This window comes from Lissotriton vulgaris, chromosome 5 (genome assembly GCF_964263255.1).
Source record: "Lissotriton vulgaris chromosome 5, aLisVul1.2, whole genome shotgun sequence".
In the NCBI taxonomy this organism is placed as follows: Eukaryota; Metazoa; Chordata; class Amphibia; order Caudata; family Salamandridae; genus Lissotriton; species Lissotriton vulgaris.
The window spans coordinates 1,100,854,488-1,100,879,704 of NC_141693.1; the positions used below are offsets into that span (position 1 = coordinate 1,100,854,488).

General features: G+C 48.7%; 1 protein-coding gene across 1 annotated transcript in view; it reads left to right on the forward strand.

Annotated features, from left to right (window-relative positions):
• Positions 1-25,217, forward strand: part of SMC3 (structural maintenance of chromosomes 3) — an 889,895-nt gene that overhangs the window by 323,663 nt on the left and 541,015 nt on the right. Inside the window, exon 16 of the mRNA XM_086922774.1 lies at positions 8,516-8,676. Within this exon, the coding sequence (XP_086778900.1) occupies positions 8,516-8,676 (161 nt within the window). The remainder of the gene's footprint in view (positions 1-8,515; positions 8,677-25,217) is intronic.

Sequence of the window (25,217 nt, forward strand, 5' to 3'; positions counted from 1 at the left end):
TTCCGCCCCCTTTTTGGTTAAGATTGTACTTTTTGGCTGATTCTAAGCGTTCTGTGGTTTCTGCCGCAGGTTTATGATTTTGTTCCCTGATGCGGGATTGTTATCCCTAAGAGTGGTTCCTATGCTTTCCATGGAACGTGTCCTACCCTATGTGGGGTACTTGTAGCTATTGTATAGCCCTGTCTTATGCTGGGAAGGTGTGGACTCCCCCTTGCGGGTTCCTCGCCTTTCCTGGTGTTGCTGTATTACGCTGATGAGGCCCTTGGTCTTACTTGGCCGTGACTTGGCCATTGTGGCGTAGCGCTGCAGAGTTTTTGCCCCTTGTCTGCCGTTTGGTCTGGTCCTCTGTCTGGTGTTTCGGAGGGGATAATTTCCTGTATTGATGGCCTGGTCCGTCCTACTTGTCTCTCCTTTTATTTATTTTTTTTTTTTTTTTGAAATATATTTTTATTGCAGGAATCAGTAAACTGTTACAATTATGACCAGCATCAAAAATACACTGAAATCAATCGACTGCATCCCGTCCACCCCCCGCAGCACGTTTTTATACACTAGACTCCAGCCCACAGTTCCAAAGTCGGGCGATAAAATCCAGTGGGGGTTCAGCAGGAGCGAAAGGCTGGTCCGGATAATCCACTGTCCGTCATCTGCTTTTCTAAACAAGCCCCCAAACCCAAAAGAAAGTCCCACCCACAAAACACTAACTTGCAAAGAAACCCCTCCCCCACCCAACCCCGCCATCAGTGTATGGTAGCTACCGCAATAGGATTCGTGAGAGGACCCAAGATGTGCGTACCAGTAACAGTAAACACCATCGCCTATCGGGACTCAGGGCGCGCTGCTATCTCACTATCAGAGTCGCTGGGGGCGCAATAGTCTCTGAGGGCCTGCACTAGTGTCTCCCATTCCAGCGCTGTCTCCTGTGCTCGTTCGTTACGTTGTCTCCCAGCCAGTTGGTATCTCAGCGTGCTCTCCCCCGCCGCCCACTTCAATAGTTCGCTATGCCATCTGCTCCCAGTCGGACCAGCTCGTGCCTTCCAGTTCCTGGTCACCTCTCGTTTGGCTAAGAGAAGCCCTAAATCAATAAATTTACTGGAAATTTTGTTTTTGGGGGTATGTGGAAACCAATGCAACAGACCCACCGCCGCATCAACCGATAGAGGTCTCCCCGTCACCTCCGTCAGGGTCTTCTCCACCTCCACCCAGTAGGAGGATAGACCCGGGCAGGCCCACAACATATGGAGGAGGTCTGCCTCTGGCGCCGGGCACCTGGGGCAGGCTGCCGAGCCCGTAGCGAAATACTGTTGGATTTTCGCCGGGGTCAGGTATGCCCGATGGAGTACATAATAGTGGACCAACTGAAAACGTGCGTGACGCGTCCCCTTCCAAGCTCGCCGCACGAGCTGAGACCAGGTCGCTTCCGGGATTTCCTTGCCTATGTCCGCCTCCCACCGGGTCTTGAGGGTCGTAAGGGGGGTCAACCCTTCATTGATCAATCTACCGTAGAGGCAGGTGACCGCCTTCACCGTGCCCGCAGACATCATGACGTATTGACACACCGGAGACGTAGGAGGTTCCTCCTGTCCGCCTTTCCAATGCGCCTGGATCGCACGGACCAGGGCCGAGTGCAACAGGAAGTCCCCTGGGGGAATCTCGAAGCGGTCAATGAGCTCCTGGAAAGGCAAGAGTACCCCGGCCTCATAAAGATCCCCCACCAACTGCAGCCCCGCGTCCTCCCAGTCCGCCAACCGTGACCAATCCCCGCCATGGGGCAACGCCGTCAGCATCCCCAATGGTATTTCCGGCGCATACGGTATCCGGAGTTGGCCCCTGGCGTGAGCTCGGTTCCAACACAGGCGAATGGTCTTTTCCTCCAACGTCAGGTCCTGTAAGGTCAAACGTTGGCGTAGAGCTATGAAAGATAGGACATGCCTGGCCATCCCTGTACCTCTCCTGTCCTCCGGGCCTCGGAACTCCCTGGCAACCTCCTGGGTGAGAGTCTGGAGCTGCGCCGCCAGATAGTATTTCTCGAAGTCCGGCACTGCAAGTCCCCCTTCGGCTTTCGGCCTCATCAGGGTCTTAAGGGCCACTCTACGGCGGCCCGAGCCCCAAAGGAATCCAGTCATCGTCGACCGTAAGAGCCTAAACGTGGCTGGCGGGATCCAAACTGGCAGCGCCCGGAAATAGTATAGCAGTCGGGGGAGAGCCACCATTTTGAGGAGGGCGACCCGCCCCGCCAACGAAAGCGGCAGTGTAGCCCAGAAGTCCATGTTCCCCCGTAGAGCTCGACTACATCTGGCGATGTTTCCGTCCAGGAGGTCAGATGGATCATGATAAATGTACACCCCCAGGTATCTGAAACAGTCAGGTTCCCATCTAAGTCCTCCAATGAGGACTGGACTAGGGGTGCCTCTACGGACCGGGAAGAGGCATGTCTTGCTCCAATTTACCCGTAGGCCCGAGACCGCCCCGAACGCCGTGAGCGCCGTCTTAGCGCCTAGTAGGGCCTCGACTGGGTCCTCAAGGAAGAGTAATAGGTCGTCGGCATATAACGAAACATGGTGCGGGCCCGAAGGGGTCCGGAAACCACTGTAATGCGCCCCCGACCGGAGTAACTCTGCGAGGGGCTCCACCGCCAGCGCAAAGAGAAGTGGGGATAACGAACAGCCCTGTCTCGTGCCCCTTTCTACCGGGTACTGTGAGGAAATTAATGGGCCCGCCCGAACCCTGGCCGACACGGAGGCGTACAGGACCGCGGTCCATCTGATGAAACCCTCACCGAGGCCAAACCGTCGCAGCACCGTGTGTAGGTAGTCCCATTCCAAGCTATCAAACGCCTTCTCTAAGTCCACCGACAGGACCACTGGGCACGGAGCATCTATTAGCGGCTCACCCAGTAAGCGGAACAACCTACGGATGTTCATTGTTGTATTGCGCTTGGGGATGAACCCGGCCTGGTCCTCATGCACTAGGGAGGCCATGTGGCCGACTAGTCTCGAAGCCAGGATGCTGCTCAGAATCTTATAATCGACCGTCAGCATCGATAAAGGCCGGTAGGACGCCGGATCGGTTGAGTCTCGCCCCGGCTTGAGGAGGGGAACCACCAGGGCCTCACGCATTGAGCCAGGCAGTCGGCCAAGCCTCTTCGCTTCTCTATAAACAATCACCAGTCTCGGAGCCAGGAGGTCGGCATAGGTCGCGTAAAACTCCACAGGAAGACCGTCTAGTCCTGGGGTCTTGTTCCACGCCATCCTTTTGATGGCGCCGCGGATCTCCCCCAGTTCGATATCGGAACCTAGGGCTTTCGCCACGTCAGGCTCCACCACCGGGAGCACTAGGGGTCGCAAATAATCCTCAAGAAGGTCGGGGTCTTTGGCAGCGCGACTGCGATACAACTGATCGTAGTAGTGCCGGTAGCAGCCGAGAATCTCCGGTTGAGTGTGCACCATGGTCCCGTTCGCCATACGCATGGATGTCGTCAGTGAGGTCTGGCGCGTAGGGTTTGCCAACCATGCCAGCAGTGCACTCGATTTATCCCCTTCTGCAAGGGACCGAACTGTATAGGCCTTGTAGTCGAAGCAGCGCAGCCGCTCGACCTCAGCCGCTACCGCCTCCTTCGCCTCCGCCGTGCGTCCCTGGAGTTCAGGGTGCCCGGGGCGGCGGAGTTCCAACTCCCGAAGCTTCCGGTCGGCCGCCTCCAAGTCATCGAGGATAACCCGCCTCATACCTACCTTCTTGGTGATGCAATAACCCCTCACCACCACCTTAAAAGCGTCCCATTCCAGCGCCCTCGAGCTCGCAGAGCCCCCGTTGGACGCGAAATACTCCTCAATCTTATCACCTAAGTCCGCTCTGAAGACAATGTCCTCGAGCATCTCAGGGCGTAACTTCCAGGTGGGCACCGCCGGCGCCCCCGGAAACCAGCGAAGGGCCAGCAGGAGGGGGTTATGGTCCGAGATGGTCCTAGTCAAGTATTCGGAACAGATGGCCGCCGCAACCAGTTCTGTCGAGCCAAGAAACCCGTCCAGCCGAACGTGCAGCTCGTGGAGGCCCGAAAAGTAGGAGTAATCTCTAGTGTCGGGGTGCTGCGCTCTCCAAATATCCGTCAAACCCCACTGTGTCTGCCAGTCTCTACGGCCCTTGGCCACGCGGCGAACCGGAGAATCAGGGAGGGGCGGGTGCGAGCGATCGGTCTCCACATCCACCACTGAATTAAAGTCCCCACCGAGCAGGAGGGGCCCCGTGAAAAAGTGGGCTAACGAGCCCGATAACCTAGAAAGGAAGGCAATCTGGTCCATGTTAGGTGCGTAAACACAGCAAACGTTCAGGTCCCTTCCCCCCAGAGTACCAGAGATGGCCACGTAACGCCCCTCGGGATCTACCACTGAGTTTGTGACCTGAAAGGGAACCCCAGCCCGGATCCAGATTAGCGCCCCCCTGGCATACGCTGAGTACGACGTGTAGAAGACCTGTCCCCTCCATCTACGCTGTAGCGCCGCCCCTTCCGCCTTGTTCAGATGGGTCTCCTGCAGTAGCGCCATTTGTATTCCCCTACGCACTAAATAAGCGTGGACTTTGTGCCGCCTAGACATGGTGTGAAGCCCCCGCACGTTCCAAGTAATACACTTCACATTAGCAGCGTCAGCCATTGTCCCATACTGTGCGTGCAAAGTCTCTCCATCTGGGTCTCAGCAATAGGCAAACAACAATCCCTCCAACTCTGATGGCGGCCATTTTCCCCAACCAAGACTCAACAAATCTTACGTTACCCAAACCCCTGCCCACCCCCCCCAGAACAGGACCCAAATAACTCCATCTAGTTCCCATCCAAACCATGCCCTCAAGAAATCCCCTCATCCCAAACTAATCCTACAGTCGCCACCGTAGGAAGGCCTTAAGGGCCAGGTGCGGGCTGGGCGGTGGCAGTGGGCCCTCGACGCCCTGGCTGCCAGGACTAAAGCAAGCCCTAAACAGTAACGGAAACCCTCGGGGCAAAGGCAGGGCACCCCACCCCCCCGCTTCTCCCGTAATCATGTTGAACCATCGGCACCCTCCACCCCCGCTACGGGCCCCCACCCAAAAGGATACAGCTCACCCCGTCAACCCTGTCCATCAAGAAGGTCCTCCACCGATTTTGGTGTAATCACCGGTGTGCCGGTACTATCTGTCACCGAGTTCTCCGAGTCCGTCGATGCCCCCTCGTCACCAGGGTTCTCTTCTTCTGCAATAGCGTCCTCTCGTGACCCAGACAGGGCAGACAACACCTCCAATACACCTTTCCGCTCCGTCGATGTCTCTGCAGTAGTAGGGCCGCCTGAACGGCCCCGGCGACTCCGCACCCTCGTGGATCGCCGTCGCTGTCCCGGCTCCGCCGTTGTCTGAGATGTGGAGGCAAAGCCATCTTTCCCAGCCCTATAAAGTTCAAGCCAGTTACAGGCCTCCTCCGGGGTATCAAAAAATTGAGTCTTGTCGTCAACAATGACGCGGAGCCTTGCAGGAAATAGGAGCGAGTATTGAATACCCTCGCTCCGGAGCTCACGCTTGATTGCCAAGAATGAGTACCGCCTACGTTGGGTTTCATAGGTGTAGTCCGGGAAGATGTTTACCTGGCTGTTCTCCACCTTGAAAGGGCCATTATGTCTAGCGGCATTGAGGATGAGGTCCCTGTCGCGAAAATGTAGGAGGCGCGCCACCACCGGGCGCGGCGCCCGGCCCAGTTGCGGTGGCCGTGCTGGGACTCTATGAGCCCGTTCAAGGGTGTAGAAAGAGGATAGGCCCTCCGGGGCTACCGTGTCTCGGAGCCAGGCCTCCAAGTAGGCCACCATGTCGCCATCCTCGATCTTCTCCGGCAGGCCTACCCCTCGGATGTTGTTGCGCCTGTTACGGCCTTCCGCATCCTCCGCTCGCTGTTCCAGGGCAGAAATCCGGGTTAGAGCATCTTTCATTGCCGCGGCCAGGGTTCGCTGCGCCGGCTCCAAGGTTTTCACCGAGCCTTCTACTTCTTTGACCCTGTCCGATAGCTTGCCATGATCCGCCCTGAGGAGGCCCAGACTCGTCGCCACCTGAGCAATGTCCTGCTGGAGGGCCGAGCGTGTGGTCGCAATCGCTTCCAGGACGCGGTCAAACTGTTGCTGCAGCGGAGCGCCACCAGCGTCCCCCGGGTTGCCGCTGCCTTCCCTGTCTGGGGTCTCCGAGTCAGAGGCGGCCGGGGTGGGCCCCTTGGCCCCTCTCGGCTTCCCCATAACGCGGGAAGCGCACAGTGTGGGCTCAGATAAAGGTGCCACCGAGTGCGGACGCCGACTATGACTCTCCTGAATGGAGGTCCTCGGGGTGAAGGCCGGTGATCCTCTTCTCCAGGGCCAGGTGGATCTCCACAGGTTCGGCTCGCGCCACCACCGTGTCGTCTGAGAGCGCTGAGGAGGAGGCGGAGACACTCGGCGCCAGGCCGGGCAGGTCCGTCTGGTTGACGAGGATCCGGAACGAGGGCCACCCACACCTCCAGCGACTTTGTGGCACCAGGGGGTTATGCTTCCCATGGGATCGGGACGATCGGGGGATGCAGCCAGGCGCCGCGTCGGAGGTCGTCACCACCGCCGGGACCTCCAGTCGTCCGCGTGCCAAGGTTCACTATGGTAGGAGCTCCGATCGCCCGGGCGCATTCATCAATACCAGGGTCTCAACAGGGCAGAGTCCAGCTCCTCACTCTCCTGGAAAACACAAGAGCGGAGGGCACGTTATGACCAGCGGCGTTCCTCCAGGCTAATGGCCCCGTCCAAGGGGACAAAGGGGTCCGGGCGCCATATTGGGTCGCTCTTCCCGGGACCTCAAACTTCGTGTTTCGGGCAAAGCACCACTCGTCCAGGCCGCGCCGGGCGTCTCAGTGGGGTCCAGGTGGGCCGAGCGACGATTTGCGGGGGCTAGGGTGCCCCGCGGCCTCCGATTAACAGGATAATCCCGGGCTCAGTCCCGGAGCCGAGCTCTCAGGCGACCATCGCCATCGGCGCCCAAGCCACGCCCCCTTGTCTCTCCTTTTATCTTCTAGCTGATGGCACTTCTTTGTGGTTCTGTTCTTTCCGGAGCGGCCCCCTTTTAGGGTTTGTTCGTGACGCTTGTAGGCGGCTGGCTGCACCCGCCTGCTCTTCTGTTCTGTGGCTGGGGGCCTTGGCGTGGGCCCTGGCGCTTCTGCTTCTTGTCCTGCGGGTATCTTGTGAGATTACGTTCTTCTACTCCCGCCTGCCCTTATTGCTGAGGTGCCTTTCTGTCTTGTGTGTTGACTTCAAGCAGTGATAGGCTCGGCTGCCCTTTTCTCTGGGTGTGCTTCCCGGTGTAGGGCTTTGCCTGCGTTTTTGCCTCTTCTCCTTGGAGTCTGTGGGTGGCTCTTCTCCTCGGTACTCTTCTGCGTTGTCTGTACATCTTGGGCTTCTGGTGGAGATCCCTGGTTCCTTGTCTGGGCTTGGGATGCACTGGCCTCCTTTCGCCTTGTACTTGCGTCCTCCTGCTTGATAAGGGATGGGCCGCCTTTTTGGCGTCATCACGCACCCCCTCTGGGGCTGGTGTTCTTCAAGGATTACACTGTTCTTTTCTGCCTGGGGGGACTGGGCTATTCTCCTTGTCCCTGTGACTCATCCCCTGTTAGGGCCCTGTGTTCGTTCAGGCTGGAGAGGTTCTCTCGCAGATCCTCCTACCCCTTGGGTATGGGTAGAGTATCTATTCTACTTTAAGGAATCTGTGGCTAGTAGTCTCTATCAGCTGTATGAGTTACTTACCTTCGGTAACAAAGTATCTGGTAGAGACGATTCTAGCCGCATGGGAACATTCCAATAGCTGATATATGCGAAGCAGCTACACAACATACTTTTACAAAACATTACTCTGTAGGTGTCCTATCCCGCCAACAAGCCAATGTTGGACAGGCAGTACTCTGTTCACTCTACTACAACACCCACAGGCATCCCCACCTTTGAGAGGACTGTTTTAGTCTGCTGACAGCATGTGTATCTACAGCCACACATGCCTCGAATGGAAAGTGTTACTTACCCTTTAAGCATTTGTACATGGCATGTAGTGCTGTAGATTCACATGTGCCCACCCTCCTCCCTGGACGCCAATGGCCATTGCAGTGTCTTTTACTATCTCTTCTTCCACTTATGCAAGGACATCTATCAATACATCGCATCACTTTACATTGCATCCTCACTTGCTGTGCAGGAAAATAATCTAACAATGGAGCCAATGACCATGTGCATTACCAGTAAGAAGAAGAGACATTGTACCCCGTGACTCGAAAGACTTCTTTTGAATAAAAACAACTTGCATACATCTGGGCCCAACTCTAGGTGCGAGGAGTATGCACAGCATGTGAATCTACGGCACTACACGCCACTAACCGGTACTTGCAGTGTAAGCAACATTTTCCATGCACCTCTACCACTTATAAGCATTGAAGTTAAGATGCAAACCTATATTCAATACAATGTAATATAATGCTTATTATTTGTTTGTTTTGTTGATATAGGCTATATTAAATGGTATTGACAGCATAAACAAAGTGTTGGAGCACTTTCGGCGAAAAGGAATAAACCAGCATGTTATGAATGGCTACCATGGCATAGTCATGAATAACTTTGAATGTGAGCCCGCCTTTTACACATGTGTAGAAGTCACTGCAGGAAACAGGTAAGATTATATTTTGAATTAGTTAATGGACGTAGGGCCTGATTTAGAGCTTGGTAGACAGCTTACTCCATCACAAACCTGAATTGACATCCTCTCTGGTTTATTACAAGTGTAATATATTTTCTGCCACTTGTAAAAAGGTAGATGGGATATGTACCTATTTTTGACTGAGTACCCATCCACCAAACTCTAAATCCAGCCCTAAGAAGTGCTTAAATCTGTCTTGTTGGTTAGATTTGTTGGAGTATTTGAACTTCAGTGAATAACATTGTGATGTTAGTCGCTCTTAGCCAGCCACTAGTGTGATTATAGTTATGCTCTCTTACATATTACAATGCTTATGTATGGGCACCTTTTCTTTATCATTTCAATTTAAAATATGTGTTTGATATGTCTGCTGTAGATACACATGCTTTGCATACTCCTACCATCTTGTATTGGTTCCGGATGTTTGCAAGTTGTTTTTTTACGAAGAAGTCTTTGCAGTCACGAGGTAAGGTGACTTCTCCTTTCGGTGAAAGTGCGTGTGGGCATCAACTAGATTGTTTTTTTCCGCCATCAGGTTCGGACGTGTACTGTTGCGCTCCGATTAGAAACAGTCAATCGGGATCGCTTCAGTTCGCAATTCACTCTACCCTTGTATTGTTTTCAATCTCATTACCATCTTCTGCGTGTAGAACAGAGGTCTTCAAACTTTTTGATGCGAGACCCCCCTGTCAAAAAATGTTAGGTGTAAGGACCTCCTCCGACAAAAAATTCTAGAACTTGGCACTCATCATCATCGACAACCAAAAGCGCCCCCCCAATTACCACGGCAAATCATTTTACGGTGGGGAAATAGTATTAAACAGTGTTTAGCAAATCAAAGGTTTGTGGGTGACTGTGATTCTTCATAGGGTGAGGGTCAGAAGAGAGGTTGTGAAAGGTAGCAAAACACACTCGTCTAGAGATGGAAGCCAAAAGACACCGGTTGTTTCTTTTTTGTTGGTGAAGTTCATTGTACTCAGAGGCCGGTGATCTAACAGACAGGTAAACTAGTTCATTCAAGATCACACAGGCAGTCGGCGAGGAGCTGAATAGCCTCCAAATTAGCACACACAGCGATTCTGTGAGAGCCTGGCCTTGACATGACATGACATGAGACAGACAGCTGTTTACCGCACACCATTGTCTCCTCCTTCTCCCCTCCCCGGTACCTGGGTGATTTATGACGATTTATTGTTGAGAAACTTATAGACCAGTCATGGAAAATGATGCCACGAGAGAACAGTTTTGGCACACATTGGTATTCAATACCACAATGACAACAGCATATATGCGGAGGAACCATTCATTGTTGAGTCACAAGTGCTTAGTTTAGGACACAAAATCTCATTGCAAACAAAATGGCGGATGTGTTCTATATGAACTGACGATCCACAAAGCATTCGCTGCTGCAGTGTGTCAAAGGTATTGTATTGTAATTGCATGTTCGAGGCATATGAGCTGCAGATCGTACACGATGCATTAGATCGCCACCTGGTGTTGGGCTCGGATGATTGCAGGTTGTTGTCTTCTTGGAAGAAGTCTTTGTAGTCACGAGATAGGTGACTCCTCTCTTGGACAATACTGCTGATGGGCATCGGCTCCATCATTAGATTGTTTTTTTCCGCAACTGGGTTCGGATGAAAGTTTCTACGCTCCGGCCAGAAAAAGATTTTTCAGCTACTTCGAAGCGAGAACTTACACAAACTTCCAACAACTACCTTCGACATCGACTACAATACTTTTCGACGCCATCGTTTCCATTCCGGTCATCGAAGTGGGCCGTTAGGTCTATCGACGCCGTGCGGCCTACACCACATGGAAAGAACTCCGTTCAAAAGATGCCCGGTATGTCAAGCAAAGTTTTCACATAGAGACCACCACGAGGTTTGTAACCTCTGCTTATCGCCGGTACACGACTAGTCGACCTGCACAGCCTGTGCATCCTTCCGATCGAAAAAAAACATCCGGGATCGGAGAGCACGACGACACGAGATGAGGAGATCAGCCCCGGTACCGGAAGACATCTTCGACGAAGAGGTTCCCCTCGTTCCCAAAGAAGACTCACCTGATCTCCAGATGGTATCAGAGGCAGACGACTCAGATGACTCCATTCCATCGGGTCAGCGCGTGAGTACTCCTGCCCCTGCACCACATACACTGCCCAAAACGAAGGCAAAGGTCAGCACTGCGCCCAAAGGCCCAAGTCGAGACCGAATACATGCTTCAAAAGCCCCGCTCTCCAGCCCGGCTCCGAAGAAACAAACTAAGCCTTCTAGTGCTTCAAAAGACACCTCTGCGCCGACACCGAGGTCAAAAGACCCATTGGCACCGAAGCCAAAAGACCCATCGGCCCCAAATCCAAAAGACCCTTTGGCACGAAGCCAAAAGATCCTTCGACACCGAAGCCAAAAGACCCTTCGGCACTGAAGCCGAAAGACCCTTCGGCATCGAAGCCTAAACCAGTACCGGCACCGAAACATAAAGACGTGCCAATACCGAAACCGAAAGAAGCACCGCCCCAAAGCCTGATTCCGAGGTGCCCAAATCCTCCGAACATGCCTACGAAGCCGAAAACAACACCTTTGCACCAAAAACTTTGCCACAGAACGTTAGAACACCTCCCAAGGCTAAAGACACACTGCAACCTCCTCTGGAACCGAAAAAATTGACGCCCAAGAAGGTTGTAGAGCAGGAAGAACTTTTTAGACCAGATCCTCGACAAAAGAAGATCTACATAGACCCAAAAACAGGTCATGTAGGTGCTACGACTCACAAGAAGAGACCAGCAGATGCACCACCTACACCTGTGGTCCCTGCCAAAAAGGACTGTACAACATCTCCTATGCACCCTTCCTCTCCTACACCTTTCTATCCTTCTCCTGATCCTCCTCACATATCACCTCAAATCTCTCCTGCACATTCTCCATTATCATCACATTCCCCACAGAAGAATGATGAAGAATACAATTTGGGTGGAGGGGAGGACATGCAAGACCCTGATTCATACCAGCTAGATGAGGGTGTATGGGATTTTTCAAACCCAAAACATGTGCCTGCATGGAATTTTTCAAACCCACAAAATATGCCTGACATCCCGAACCTCAGTCATACCCATCAAAACCTTCCCCTCCAGAAGATACCATTGGGTTTGGGCATCTCTTAAACAGAGCTGCTGTTTACCATGGGGTCCCTATGCATTCCGACAGCATAGAAGAAGATTTTCTCCTAGATACCTTTGAGCATTCTCAACTGTCTGCCCAAATTCCTCCTATGATCAAGGGGGTTATAAAACACGCTACAGAGGTATTTAAAGACCCTGTACGCTCTAGAATATTAAACCCTAGAATAGAGAAAAAATATAGACCAGCACCCACAGATCTAGTCTACATCAAAGGACATTTGCCACTAGATTCATTAGTTGTGGCCAATGCTAGGAAGAGGGCAAACTCTCAAACTTCTGGCGAAGCACCCCCACCAGTCAAAAGTAATTGACGCATCAGGTAAGAGAATAGCTGCACAAGCTACAAACATCTGGCGTATAGCAAATACACAAGCCCTCCTCTCTCGTTACGATAGGGCTCATTATGACTAATTAGAAAAACTACTTGAGCACCTACCAAGCACATGACCTTATACAGGAAGGCAAGTTAATATCCAATGCCTTAATAAAATGCGCCTTAGATGTCGCAAACACAGCATCTAGAGCTGTAAACACCAGTGTCATACTCAGGAGACATGCGTGGTTACGCATTTCAGGGTTTAAACAAAAGTGCAAACCACCATTTTAAACCAACCATTTAATCAGAACCAGTTATTTGGCCCAGAAGTAGACACTACGCTGGAAAAAATGAAGAAAGATACGGACACCGCAAAGTCAATGGGGGCTTTACAGTTCACACCAGCTAGAAGCTCCTTTAGTCTCTCCTCATACAGAGGAGGCTCCAAACAAACTGGAGCAGACACTACAACATCTTTCAAATCCCAAACATCCTCTAATAAGGGATACTTTAGGGGAGGATACAGAAGCAATAATAACAAAGGAAGAGGTCGCGGTAACGACAACAACCGATCCTCTTCCCTCACAAAACAGTGACTTCCCTCTGCTCCCCCCACAGCATTCCACTCCTGTAGGGGGCAGATTAACACAGTTCCTACCTGTCTGGAATTCCATTACAACAGACAAGTGGGTAAGACAGACTATCCAACATGGCTACTGCCTAAAACTTACAGTAACCCCTCCACACATACCTCCCAGGCAGCGTCCAATGTCTACAGACCATCTGACTCTGCTTCGACAGGAGGTTCTATCACTTCTACAAAAAGATGCTATCCAGATAGTTCCTTTAGAAGAACAAGGAACAGGGGTTTACTCGCTGTACTTTCTAGTTCCCAAAAAGGACAGAACACTAAGGCCAATTCTAGACCTCAGGCCCCTCAACCATTACATACAATCAGATCATTTTCATATGATCACTCTGCAACAAGTGCTTCCACTGCTGCAACAAGGCGACTTCCTTACAACAATAGATCTAAAGGACGCCTACTTCCATATACCCATACATCCTGCCCACAGAAAGTATCTAACGTTTGTACTGGAAGGACAACACTACCAGTTCAAAGTGCTCCTATTCGGAGTGACAACATCTCCAAGAGTATTCACAAAATGTCTAGCAGTGGTAGCAGCACATCTCAGAAGACAACAAATACATGTCTTCCCTTATCTAGACGACTGGCTCATAAAAGCCAAGTCATTCAATCAGTGTGTCCAACACACACATCAGACAATTCAAACATTGCACGACTTAGGGTTTACAATAAACTACACCAAGTCGCACCTGCAGCCTTCGCATGTACATCAGTATCTAGGAGCTACAATAAACACGTCTACAGCCCTAGCGTATCCCGGTCCAGCCAGGATACAGAGCATTCAAGCCTTAGTCGCCATTTTTCAACACCAGCAGTCTCTGCAGCCAGGGTGTTTATGAGACTAATAGGCATGATGGCATCTTGCATCTTCATAGTACCACACGCAAGATTGCAAATGCGCCCATTATAAGAATGCCTAGCACAACAGTGGAACCAAGCTCAAGGTCAACTAACAGACCTGGTGTTGGTAGACAGCCGCACGCATCGCTCTCTGCAGTGGTGGAACACCAAAAACTTAGGGCTGCCGTTCCTCGAGCCGGTACCACAGTAGTGCTCACAACAGACGCATCCCTCCCGGGGTGGGAAGCCCATCTCTTATATCACATAACTCCGGGCCAATGGACCAATCAACAAAGACTGATACATATCAACCATCTAGAGCTGCTAGCAATATTCTTAGCACTCAAGACCTTCCAACTTCAGGTACAAACCAAAGCTGTCCTAATCCGGACGGACAATATGACAGCCATGTACTATATACATAAACAGGGGGGGGACACGCTCTCTGCAATTGTCCCAACTTGCACAAAACATTTGGAGATGGGCCATTCCTCAAAACATTTATCTGTTAGCGGAACACCTTCCAGGAGTTCACAATCAGATAGCAGATCTGTTGAGTCGGCAGTCACAACAGATTCACGAATGGGAAATACATCCACAAGTTCTTCAGCCAGTCTTCCAAAGGTGGGGGCACTGACACATAGATCTGTTTGCCACACACGAAAACGCAAAATGCCCAGCCTTCGCCGCCAGGTATCCACACCCACTGTCCGAAGGCAATGCAATATGGATGAACTGGTCAGGCAGATTTGCGTACGCTTTTCCGCCTCTCCCACTCATTCCATTAGTAGTGCGCAAGCTCAGACAACAGTCTCTCACACTGATCCTTGTAGCTCCCACATGGGCACGCCAACTGTGGTTCACCACACTACTAGATATTTCTCTAGTTCCACATCAAAAGCTACGGCTCACACCCTCCCTGTTAACACAGAACCATGGAGAAATCAGACACCCAGACCCAAACCAACTGAATTTGGCGATCTGGCTCCTTAAGTCTTAGAGTTTGGTTATCTAAACCTACCACCAGACTGTATGAACATCATTAAAGAGGCTAGGAGACCCACTACTGGAGCGTGTTATGCCGCTAAATGGAAAAGATTTGCCATTTATTTCAACAATAATCAAATTGATCCTCTGGATGCTTCCATCCAAAATATCATTTACTACCTTTTACATTTACAGAGGTCTAATTTGGCATATTCTTCCATACGCCTGCATCTTGCAGCAATTGCAGCCTATTTACAAAACAGGCAACATCTGTCTCTCTTCAGAGTACCTGCAATCAAAGCATTCATGGAAGGATTAAAAAGAAAAATCCCACCAAGATTGCCACCTTCTCCTGTGTGGAACCTCAATCTTGTCCTTACAAGACTCATGGGGCCCCCTTTCGAGCCGCTACATAAATGTGAACTGCAATTCCTAACATGGAAAACCGCTTTCCTTGTGGCCATTACTTTTCTCAGAAGAGTAAGTGAGATACAAGCTTTCACTATACAAGAACCATTTTTTCAAATACATCCTAACAAAGTGGTTCTTAGATCTAATCCAAAATTTCTTCCAAAGGTTATCACTCCTTTTCACCAAAATCAATCTGTAGAGTTACCGGTGTTTTTCCAAAACCCAGACTCTGTAGCGGATAGGGCTTTACACACATTAGATGTTAAAAGGGCTCTCTTATACTATATAGATAGAACGAAATCCTTTCGAAAAACAAAACAACTGTTTGTATCTTTCTCTCCTCCACACAAAGGCAACGCCATCTCAAAGGGTGGGCTTGCAAGGTGGATTGTAAAGTGCATACAAATATGCTACATTAAAGCTAAACGTACATTGACAGTTCCTCCTAGAGCGCACTCTACTTGCAAACTAGGAGCCTCTATGGCTTTCTTAGGAAATATACACCTAGAGGATATATGCAAGGCAGCAACATGGTCTACACCACACACATTCACCAAACACTATTGTGTTGATGTGCAAGCCAAACAGCAAGCTGCTGTAGGCCAAGCTGTCCTTAGAACTCTCTTACAAACTACTGCAACGGATACAGGTGACCACCGCTAAGGGAGACACTGCTGCACAATCAATGCATAGTGTACGATCTGCAGCTCATATGCCTCGAACGGAAAATGCTACTTACCAGTATGCTTCTTTCCTTGGCATGTAGAGCTGCAGATTTGTACACACCCTCCTGCCTCCCCGGGACTTGTATCCGTTCCAGTTTTTCATCTTACTTAGATGCACACGCATGGACATCCTTCTTTCTTTACTTCTACTACCTCCATCATTTCCCATCATGGCGAAAAACAATCTAAGGATGGAGCCGATGCCCATGCGCAGTATTGTCCAAGAGAGGAGTCACCTATCTCGTGACTACAAAGACTTCTTCCAAGAAGACAACAACCTGCAATCATCCGAGCCCAACACCAGGTGGCGATCTATTGCATAGTAACCGAATCTGCAGCTCTACATGCCAAGAACAGATGCATACTGGTAAGTAGCATTTTCCTTATATAGTGTTTATTACCCCTGACGGAGTGTCGAAGCACTTTTTCAGCGAGTAGCACGCTTCACCAGAACCCTTAACGGATTAGTGGTGAATTAGTATAGTGAAAAAAGAAAGTAATTTGAGTGGTGGATATGGTATTATGTTATTTGGATTGAGAAGGATAGTTGAGGGATGTTTTGGAGCTCATAGCTGTAGTAGCATGCTTGGGATAAGTAAAAAGGAGACGGAGGGGGAAGAGTCAGAGGGAAGGGTTTAGAAAGGCTTGTTTTGGGGGGGGTCAGAATAGTAAAAAAGGTAGAAACTAGTTAAGAATGAACTAAATGGATATTTCTAGAGTTAGTGCTTTGCCAAGTTTGCTGACTAATGCTATGATTTTACTCATGAGAAGATACTTATGCACTGAAACTGTAGTTGTATCTATATGGTTGACTAAATGTTTTGGCATATTCTTCTGTTTTGCTGTATTACCGCAAATAGTACTTCCATTGCTTGTCATTTATAGAAGCTTTCTTAATACATTTGAACTACACAATTTAAAATACTCCATGTTTTGAAATCTTGTTTCTTTGCAAAACACATGAATAAAACATGATTTTGTAATTGGAAACGTCGTCATTTTTCTAATGTGTATAGCACCAATATCTTTAAAATACATTTCTTTGCAGGACATAATTATCTGTTTCAACCACGGCTGAAATTCAGAAGGCCATTAAGGTTTCCATGAGCCCATACTCACCAATCTAGTGATTAGCGAAGTCATGAATCACAACCAACGCCCTCCTTTAGGTGGAATCTATAAGTGGGTGGAACAGCCTATGAATATTGAGACTTCATCAGGTGTTAGATTGAAACCTAGACAGTTGGTCCAGTATATATAAGAACCTGCTGCTAATAGTTTGGAACTGGGAAAGTACATGTGGATCTAGGCTACATAGCCTTGACATCAGGGACATGAATTTGTGATCTCTTGTTTACACCTATGAAGATATACAAGGATATTATAGATCAGCCATTGGCTGCAGGTTTCTACAATTTGCATCACGCCCTATTTTAAGAGTGTGATCACAAGATTAATTCCAAATTGCGGAGTTAATTTCAAGGACTGCTTACTTTTCCCGTGCCTTTAGAATTCTCTCTTGTCACTGCAACATCGTATTTATTTATAAAGTTTTATTTAGCGCAATCTTGATCCCAAAGGATATCAGAGCGCTTTACAATTTGAGGCAAAGGTAACAAATTGAGAAAACTAAATATTTACCTTTGTGGGAGGAAGTGATTTTAACATAAAATGCTTTCCAGAAAGGGAAGCATCTCTTAGTCTTTTTCTGGCTGCGCTCCTGAATAACAATTTTCTTACCTTCTCCAAATGTCCTTTCAGGTAGATACTATATATAACAGCAGACTGTTCACCTTTTGAGGTTCCCTAGGCGCCAGACCAGATCCGGATATTTTCCAGCAATTGCTGCAGTGCTCCGACAGGTGGCACCATTGAGCTCCATGGTGGCATCACACTGCCTCCGAAAGTGAGGCACAGAGCCCTGCATGATCATACCAACTTTCTTATCAAACTCTGATGCAACCTCAGAGGTTCATCAGCAGTAGTGGACTGCAAACCTAACTTGGACCCTGTTTAAGCCCTAGAAGTCCACTCCACTGAATGGGGAGGAGGAAGGTCTGTGAGGACTGTAAGAGTATCCACCAGAAAGAGGGTGAGTTTTCCTCTGTTATAAAGTAAATTCAAATACGATTTCTTGAGTTGAGAAAAAGCAGACGCTTACTGATGTGCCGCATACTTTAAAAAAACAAAAACATTTGCACGAATATTTCATTGCACCTCCTATTGAATTTAATAAACGTTATTTTGCCTATTTAAAAAATACTACTACATGTAAGACATGAGACGCTTACGAGGCCACCAGTCTTATATATTGTGTTTTTGTGAATATTTACTATTTAGAACGTTTTGACAAAAAATGATGTCCTCAGATGAACCTAAAGACTATTGGCTCATAAAAGCCAACTCACTTCTCACATCACACTCAGATTACCTTAAATCTTCTTCATCAGTTAGGATTCACAGTCAATATACAGAAATCCCATCTTCAACCCAATCAGACACAACCATATCTAGGAGCCATTCTAAACACTCACATGGCTCTAGCATATCCCAATGCTGCCAGGATTCAGAATTTGCAAACACTTACAGCAGTTTCAAGTCAACCAGTTGCAGTTACTGGGGATGATAGCATCATGCATCTCGATAGTGCCTCATGCAAGACTAAACATTGTCCTTCTACAAGAGTGCTTAGCACGTCAGTGGAATCGAGCACAGGTTCAGTTGATGGATCTAGTGTTGGTAGACAGCCGCACTCATCACTTTCTGCAGTGGTGGAACACACAACATTTGTCAAGAGGGCGGCCATTCATCGACCCTATTCCACAAGTCGTGCTAACAGACGCATCTCTCACAGGGTGGGGAGGGGCATGCTTACAACAGCTGACATTTCAGGGTCTTTGGAACTCCAAACAGCAGAACTATCACATCAACTACCTAGAGCTGCAAGCAGTTCAACTAGTGTTGAAAGCTTTTCTACCTCACCTGGTAATGAAAGTTGTCTTAATATGGACAAACAATATGACAATGTACAATATACGCTATCCTCGAAGAACATGGCGGCCGCAGGCTAGTGCGGCGCGCGCGTTTGACACTATCTCCGATGCACCGCGGTGCTGCTGCCTTTCTGGAGCCTTAATGGTGATGTAATTGTGGATTTTAACCCACCTTCCGAAAATAGAAGTGCCCCCCTCGTTCCGTGTTGATGGTAGCAGCGGATCACCGATTCTTGACTGTTTGGTCTGCGCGGAGCCTTTCCCTCGCTGTCCCTGCGAGCTTGTTGGATGTGCCGGGCTGAAGACGCCATTTCCCGGCCCCTCCCCCTTACCTCTCTGCCTCTGTGGAGCCGGTGGCGAAGAGCAGCCGTGGAGCTCCGCCGTGGTCGCACGGCTCGGGGGCTCCTACGAGGTAAGCTGGGATGCAGTGGGGGGGCTGGTCAGCAGCAGACCCCTTCGGTTCTGTCTAGTAACCCCAGTGGAGGAGAGAGGAATCGGGGGAAAGATTGCACGGAGGTGAAGATTGGCTGTATTTCCAATACAACAGTGGAGCTTACAAGGAAGGTTGGGGGGGAGGTGGAAGACACGGAGGCAGATAAATCCAGCAGCGGGAGAGCCCCTAACAAGAAAGCAAACTCTAAGAGCGTGAGCAGGAAACGGGGGAAAAATCAGAATTCAGGAAAGAAACTACAAGCCCCAGAATCCCAGACTATTGAGGGTGTTAAGTTTGCGAAGGGATCTACTACCGAAACTACTACTACCAGCATAGAAAGTAGTAAGTTCAACCAGAGGGCAAGTAGTAGTAGGGGCAAGGTGGTGGGTAAGGGCACAAAAAACAAGGGTAGTTCTCAGAAGGGGGCTAACACTAGAGGTTCAAATAGTGCCACCGGAAAGATTACCCCCTCTTTGCGCTCATATTTTAAAGTTTTGCCCCAGGTGTTGGATTTGCTACCTGCTATAGTTCCAGATACCTCTGTACAATCGCCTACATTTTTCCCGAATACACCTATGCCTTCAGGCTCTCTCACTGATAGTACCATCACTAATACTTCCACACTAGCTTTAGAGATGGCTGAGTTACCCCCTCTCCCTGAAATAGGAGTTGAAGGCAATGTTGGCTGTGAGCAAGCTCCAACGGGTCAAGAGGAGGGGGCTGATGCAGGAGATAAGAGTGAGAAGGCAAACCGTGCCGGGAGCACATTGGAGGCCCTTGTCTCAATAGCATCTATGAGGGAAGAAATCAGGAATGATGTCCTGATATCTAAGACTAATCAAAGCGATATACGAGCATCATGCGAGGTCTTGGAGAGGAAAGTAGATGGGCTGAGTGAAAGGACAGAGATACTTGAGGGTTCCGTGGGGGTATTGAAGGCTAGTCTAGAGGTTGCTGAATCTAAGATCCAAAACCTACAGAGAGAAGGAGATGCTATGAGAGAGAGAGAGTCGAATCATTGGAAAACTACTCGCGGCGAAACAACCTGCGACTCCTGAAGATACCGGAGGGAAAGGAAGGGGGGGATGTCGAGGCCTTCGTGATTAAAGTCTTGAAGGACTCTCTTAATGTCGAGGAATCCATCGAGGAGCTTGAAAAAGATATTCAACTAATACATCGAGACCCGTTCCGCTTGAACCCTGGCAGAACAAAGCCTAGGAAGATTCTGATTAATTTCCTTACGTACACTCTGAAGGAGAAAATCTTAAATCTTTCATTAAAAGCAAAATCGTTAAAGGGCCCGACTTCTCTTTCGTAGTACGATCTGACCTCTCCAAATGTACTCTGGACAGACAGTGGGAACTGGGCCAGAGGATGGACAAGTTTAGGTCTTTCGGTGCAACTGTACAGATGAGGTTTCCCGCATTTTTGCGGGTTATGTACAATAACAAGATGCACAATGTCAGATCCCCTTTGGAGGCCGATGAATTGTTCGAGTCCATTAGTAGCCATTCTCAGGGTGGAGTTTAGCAGTGCAGCATTTAGAGTGGGCTTTGATCTTGACAGAAAGGGAGAATTAGGGGTGTTTTAAAGGCACGAAACATAAATCTTCTCCTTCCTCTCTTGCTCACACAAAACGGGGCGATGTATTGGTGATTAAAATTAAGGTGGGAAAAAATAAAATAAAAAATAATTAAAAAAATAAATAAATAAATAAAAAGTGGAAGATATGGGTTTTAGTTGGAGCTTCACTGAAAAATATCCAACCGTGTTTGTTTGCTCTAGGAGGGTCCAAGGAGCACTAAGCGGTGCAAAAGGGGAAGGGTGTCAGAGGACGCAAATCCGGCTTTACATCTGGTCGGAGCAAGTATGGGAGGGTTCTTCAAGGGTGGGGAGGGGGGAGTGGGGGGGGGGGAATAAAATCTAAAAATCCTCAGGAGTCAGGCCTTCTTATTTCAGTTCTGTGCCCTAGCAGGGTATATTTTCAGCCTTGGGAAAATAAGATCGTTAGGAGGAAGGAAATGGGGAGAAGGATAGACATCAGACGATGACCTCTGTTCAATTCTTGTCCTGGAATGTCAATGGTCTGCGCGTGAGGGGTAGAAGAGAGCGCATTCTACAATATCTAAGAGATTCCCCCGCGCAGATCATTGTCATCCAGGAGTCACATCTTCTAAAAGCAGAGGCCACTATTCAATTAAGATAAATTCATCTGCACTGACCACAATGCTAATATAAGAGGAATACTCCTATTATGTAAAAAATCAGCGAAGGCTCAGATTTTAGAATATAAGGAGGATCAGAGTGGGAGATGGCTCTTGGTGAAAATGTCTATTGATGGTTGGGTGTGTATATTAGTCGGTATTACGGGCCCAATATTGATGACCCGTCTTATTTGGAGACAATAAGGAACCATCTGATGACCTCCCAAATTCCTATTATTTGGGCGGGGGATTTTAATATCGTGCTTAACACAAATCTTGATAAATCTACCAACTCTAGAGCCTGCACGTCCTCCAAATCCAGACAGTCCCTCATAGGAATCATGACACAGCTTGGTTTGGCAGACCTGTGGAGGGAAAGGGCGGGCAATAAACTGGGGATTTCTTTCAGGAACCTCAAATATAAGCACAAATCAAGAATTGATTATGCGCTATTCAGCTATTGCCTTAAGAATTCCTTGTCTGGGATAAACTATCTTCCCTCCCATCTATCTGACCATTCAGCTCTCTTATTCTTTCTTAAACTCGAAGCACAGATTAAACATCCATCCTGGTCATTCGACCGTACTATCCTATTGGAAGAAGAGGGAGTCAGTTTTCTGGTAAGCGAGACCACCTCATTCCTGGAGAATAATATGGAATCCGCGGCACTAGATACGGTCTGGGAGACCATGAAAGCCTTTTTGCGAGGATGTATCACAAACAGAGCCTCCTACCGGCACAGTACTTATCGAAAGAAGATTAAGAACCTTGAGCAGGAAATGGAGTCGATCGAGCAGAGGCTTGGGGCCTCAATAGGGACACCTGACAAACAAAAAAAGCTGGGCGCGCTGAAAAATCAATTAGAGAACATCTTATAAGAAAGAGTCACTAAGAGATGGGAGGCGAGTAAGATCTCCCATTTCGAGTTTGGGGAGGCAGCGGGCAGGCTACTTGCATGGAAGGTTAAGGCAGACCAAGCCCAAAATTACATCAGAGAAATCATGTTTGAGGGTGAGAGTGTGGCCAGGATTTCTAACCAGGAGATAGGTACTGCCTTTAGAGAGTTTTTCGAGGGGATCTATGGGGAAGATATCCCGAACGATCAGCTGGTAAGGGATACATGGTTGGACCAGATTTCCCTACCGTCCCTCATCAGTACAGAGCGAATATGTAGAGATGGAAATATCTGTGGCCAAAGTCAGTAAAGTTATTAGGCAACTCAAGCATGGGAAGGCGGCAGTCCCTGATGGGCTACCAGGTGAACTATATCGGGCCTTGGGTGATGTTATCGCCCCTACACTGACTGCCCTTTTTAATGGGATCCTTGGGAAGGGGCAAGTACCCCCAAAATCTTGGGGTGAGGTGCCCATAGTTCTGATCCCCAAACCAGGGAAGGACCCAACTTTGTGTGGGTCCTAACGACCAATATCGTTATTGAATAGCGATTATAAGATCTTTGCTTACATTATATCAGCAAGATTGGGGTCAGTAATAGGGGAAATTGTCCACCAAGATCAGAGGGGTTTTATCAAAAGGCGTCAGTTATCTGACCTGACGTATGATTTGGTGGGGGCAATAGATATTGCTTTGACTTTTTCTCTTCCATTGGCTACACTCACCCTAGACGCAACTAAAGCCTTCGATAGGGTCAATTGGCCCTATTTGGCTGCAGTGCTGAAGAAGTTTAACTTCGGCGAGAAATTTTGTCGGGCCGTTACCCTTATGTATAATGCCACATCGGCAAGGCTGCTAATTAATGGTGCCTTGACAGAATCTTTTAAAATAATGAGGGGCACGAGGCACGGCTGCCCGCTCTCTCCCCTCCTCTTTAATCTGTACATCGAACCGTTCGCTCAGATCTTACGGGGAGATGAAAACATTCCATCATTCAGATTTGGGGAGTGGGAGAGGCGGGTCACACTTTATGCAGATGATATTCTCATTCTAACGTCTGATCCGGAGACATCATTCCCTGTGGTTATCAAGAGGGCTGAAGAGTTTGGTCGCATCTCGGGGTATGAGATCAACGCCAGCAAAACTGACATCATGGTATGGAATATCCCTAACTTACAGCTGAATGTGACCAACTCTGTGCAATATCTGGGAATTCGGGTGATTCAAGAAGTAGGAGGCATCGCTCAAGCCAACTTAGAGAGAGTCTACAATGAATGTAGGAAATTGCTAAAAACTTGGTCCAATCTCCCACTTACCATACTGGGCAGGGTGAGTCTGATAAAGATGTCTATCCTCCCCAAATTTATATTCATTTTTAATACTATCCCCCTGGCCTTTGATGGTAAAACCTTAGATAAGTGCCAGAGAGAGATACATTCTTTCATTTGTAATTATAAATCATTGAGGGTGGCATGGAAGAAGTTGAGGAGGAGGAGGGAAAAGGGGGGCTTGCCTTGCCGGATTTGCAGTACTATGCATGGGCTTTTCAGTTGTCCCATTCTAGAATGCTGTTAAAAACACCATCAAACGCATCTGCTGGGACAATGTTTAAAGCCATGCTAGTAGGGGCTGCGTTACCAATTGACGGATACCTGTTTAAATTTTGGGACCAATTTTTTTTTTAAAAAGTCAAGTTAAAAATTCTTATGTCCCAGGCAAAAGCCTGGGTACAGAAAAGGAAAAGATTAGGTTTGCCGTATTTTTCAAACTAAGCACCTATTTGGGACTCCCCGGGCCTTCCACTATGTCTGAAAGACAGGCTAGCAATCCCGGTGAGGGATGGAGGAATAATAAGATGGGGAGAATTGATGACAGGAAGGTCGTTGAGGTCTTGGGAGGAGTTACAGGAACAGCTGGACCCTGGGTTCTCTAGATTTAAGTTCCTACAATTGGACAGCTGGGCCAAGGCTCTGTGTAGGAAAGGGGTACCACTTGGGAAGATTGGTAGCCTGGAACAACAGTTGGTGGAACGACAAGGGGGGGGGGGTAAAGAGGTGGCTCAGTGGTACTGGGGTTTGCTGGAGGAGGCTGATGGGGAGTTTACTCTTCCCGAAGAACTGTGGGGGTAAGAGTTAGGCGCCCAGTGTGTAGAAACTTGGATAAGATCTTGTACCCTCCTATACAAAATTGTTAAACCAGCATGGCTGAGATGTAATCACTTGTTTACAATACACCGAGTCTACCTCTCATCCCTGAGATTGTCTAAATTCCTCCCAGGCAAGAAATGCAATAAGTGTAATTACATCGAGGCCTCGGACGTGCATATGTTCAAGGACTGCCATTACATTGCCCAGTTTTGGGAGGAAGTGAAAGTAACTTTAGATTCTATCTTAAATATATCCTTGTCCATCACACTGCCATTAATTATCTTCGGCTTGGATGCTAGTATAACTGGCCAGGCAAGGTCTTTTCTGTTTTATGCAGTTTTGCTGGCCAGGAGGCAGATATGTAAAGTCTGGGCGGAAAATACGGCGCCATCACACGCAAGCTGGCTGTCTATGTATGAAACATCTAAGGTGGACATGGCCAGAACCTGCAGTAAATGTAACTTGGCTTTTGGGACCTGTTGGTCCAATGGAAATAGTTGCCGCCCCCCCCCCATCCACTCCCTCTACCTCTCAAAGTCCATCTACTGCCAATCCTCATAAATCGTGTCACTGAGTGGGCGATAGTTAAAATCTCGAGTATCTCGGAGTGCGACACGCTAGGTGGTTGGCGGTTACTTGAGAGAAGGGCAAGGCAAATGAGGACAAAAAAAAAATTCTAAATAAAAACAATGTACAATATACAAAAACAGGGGGTTGGGCACACTCTCTATAAC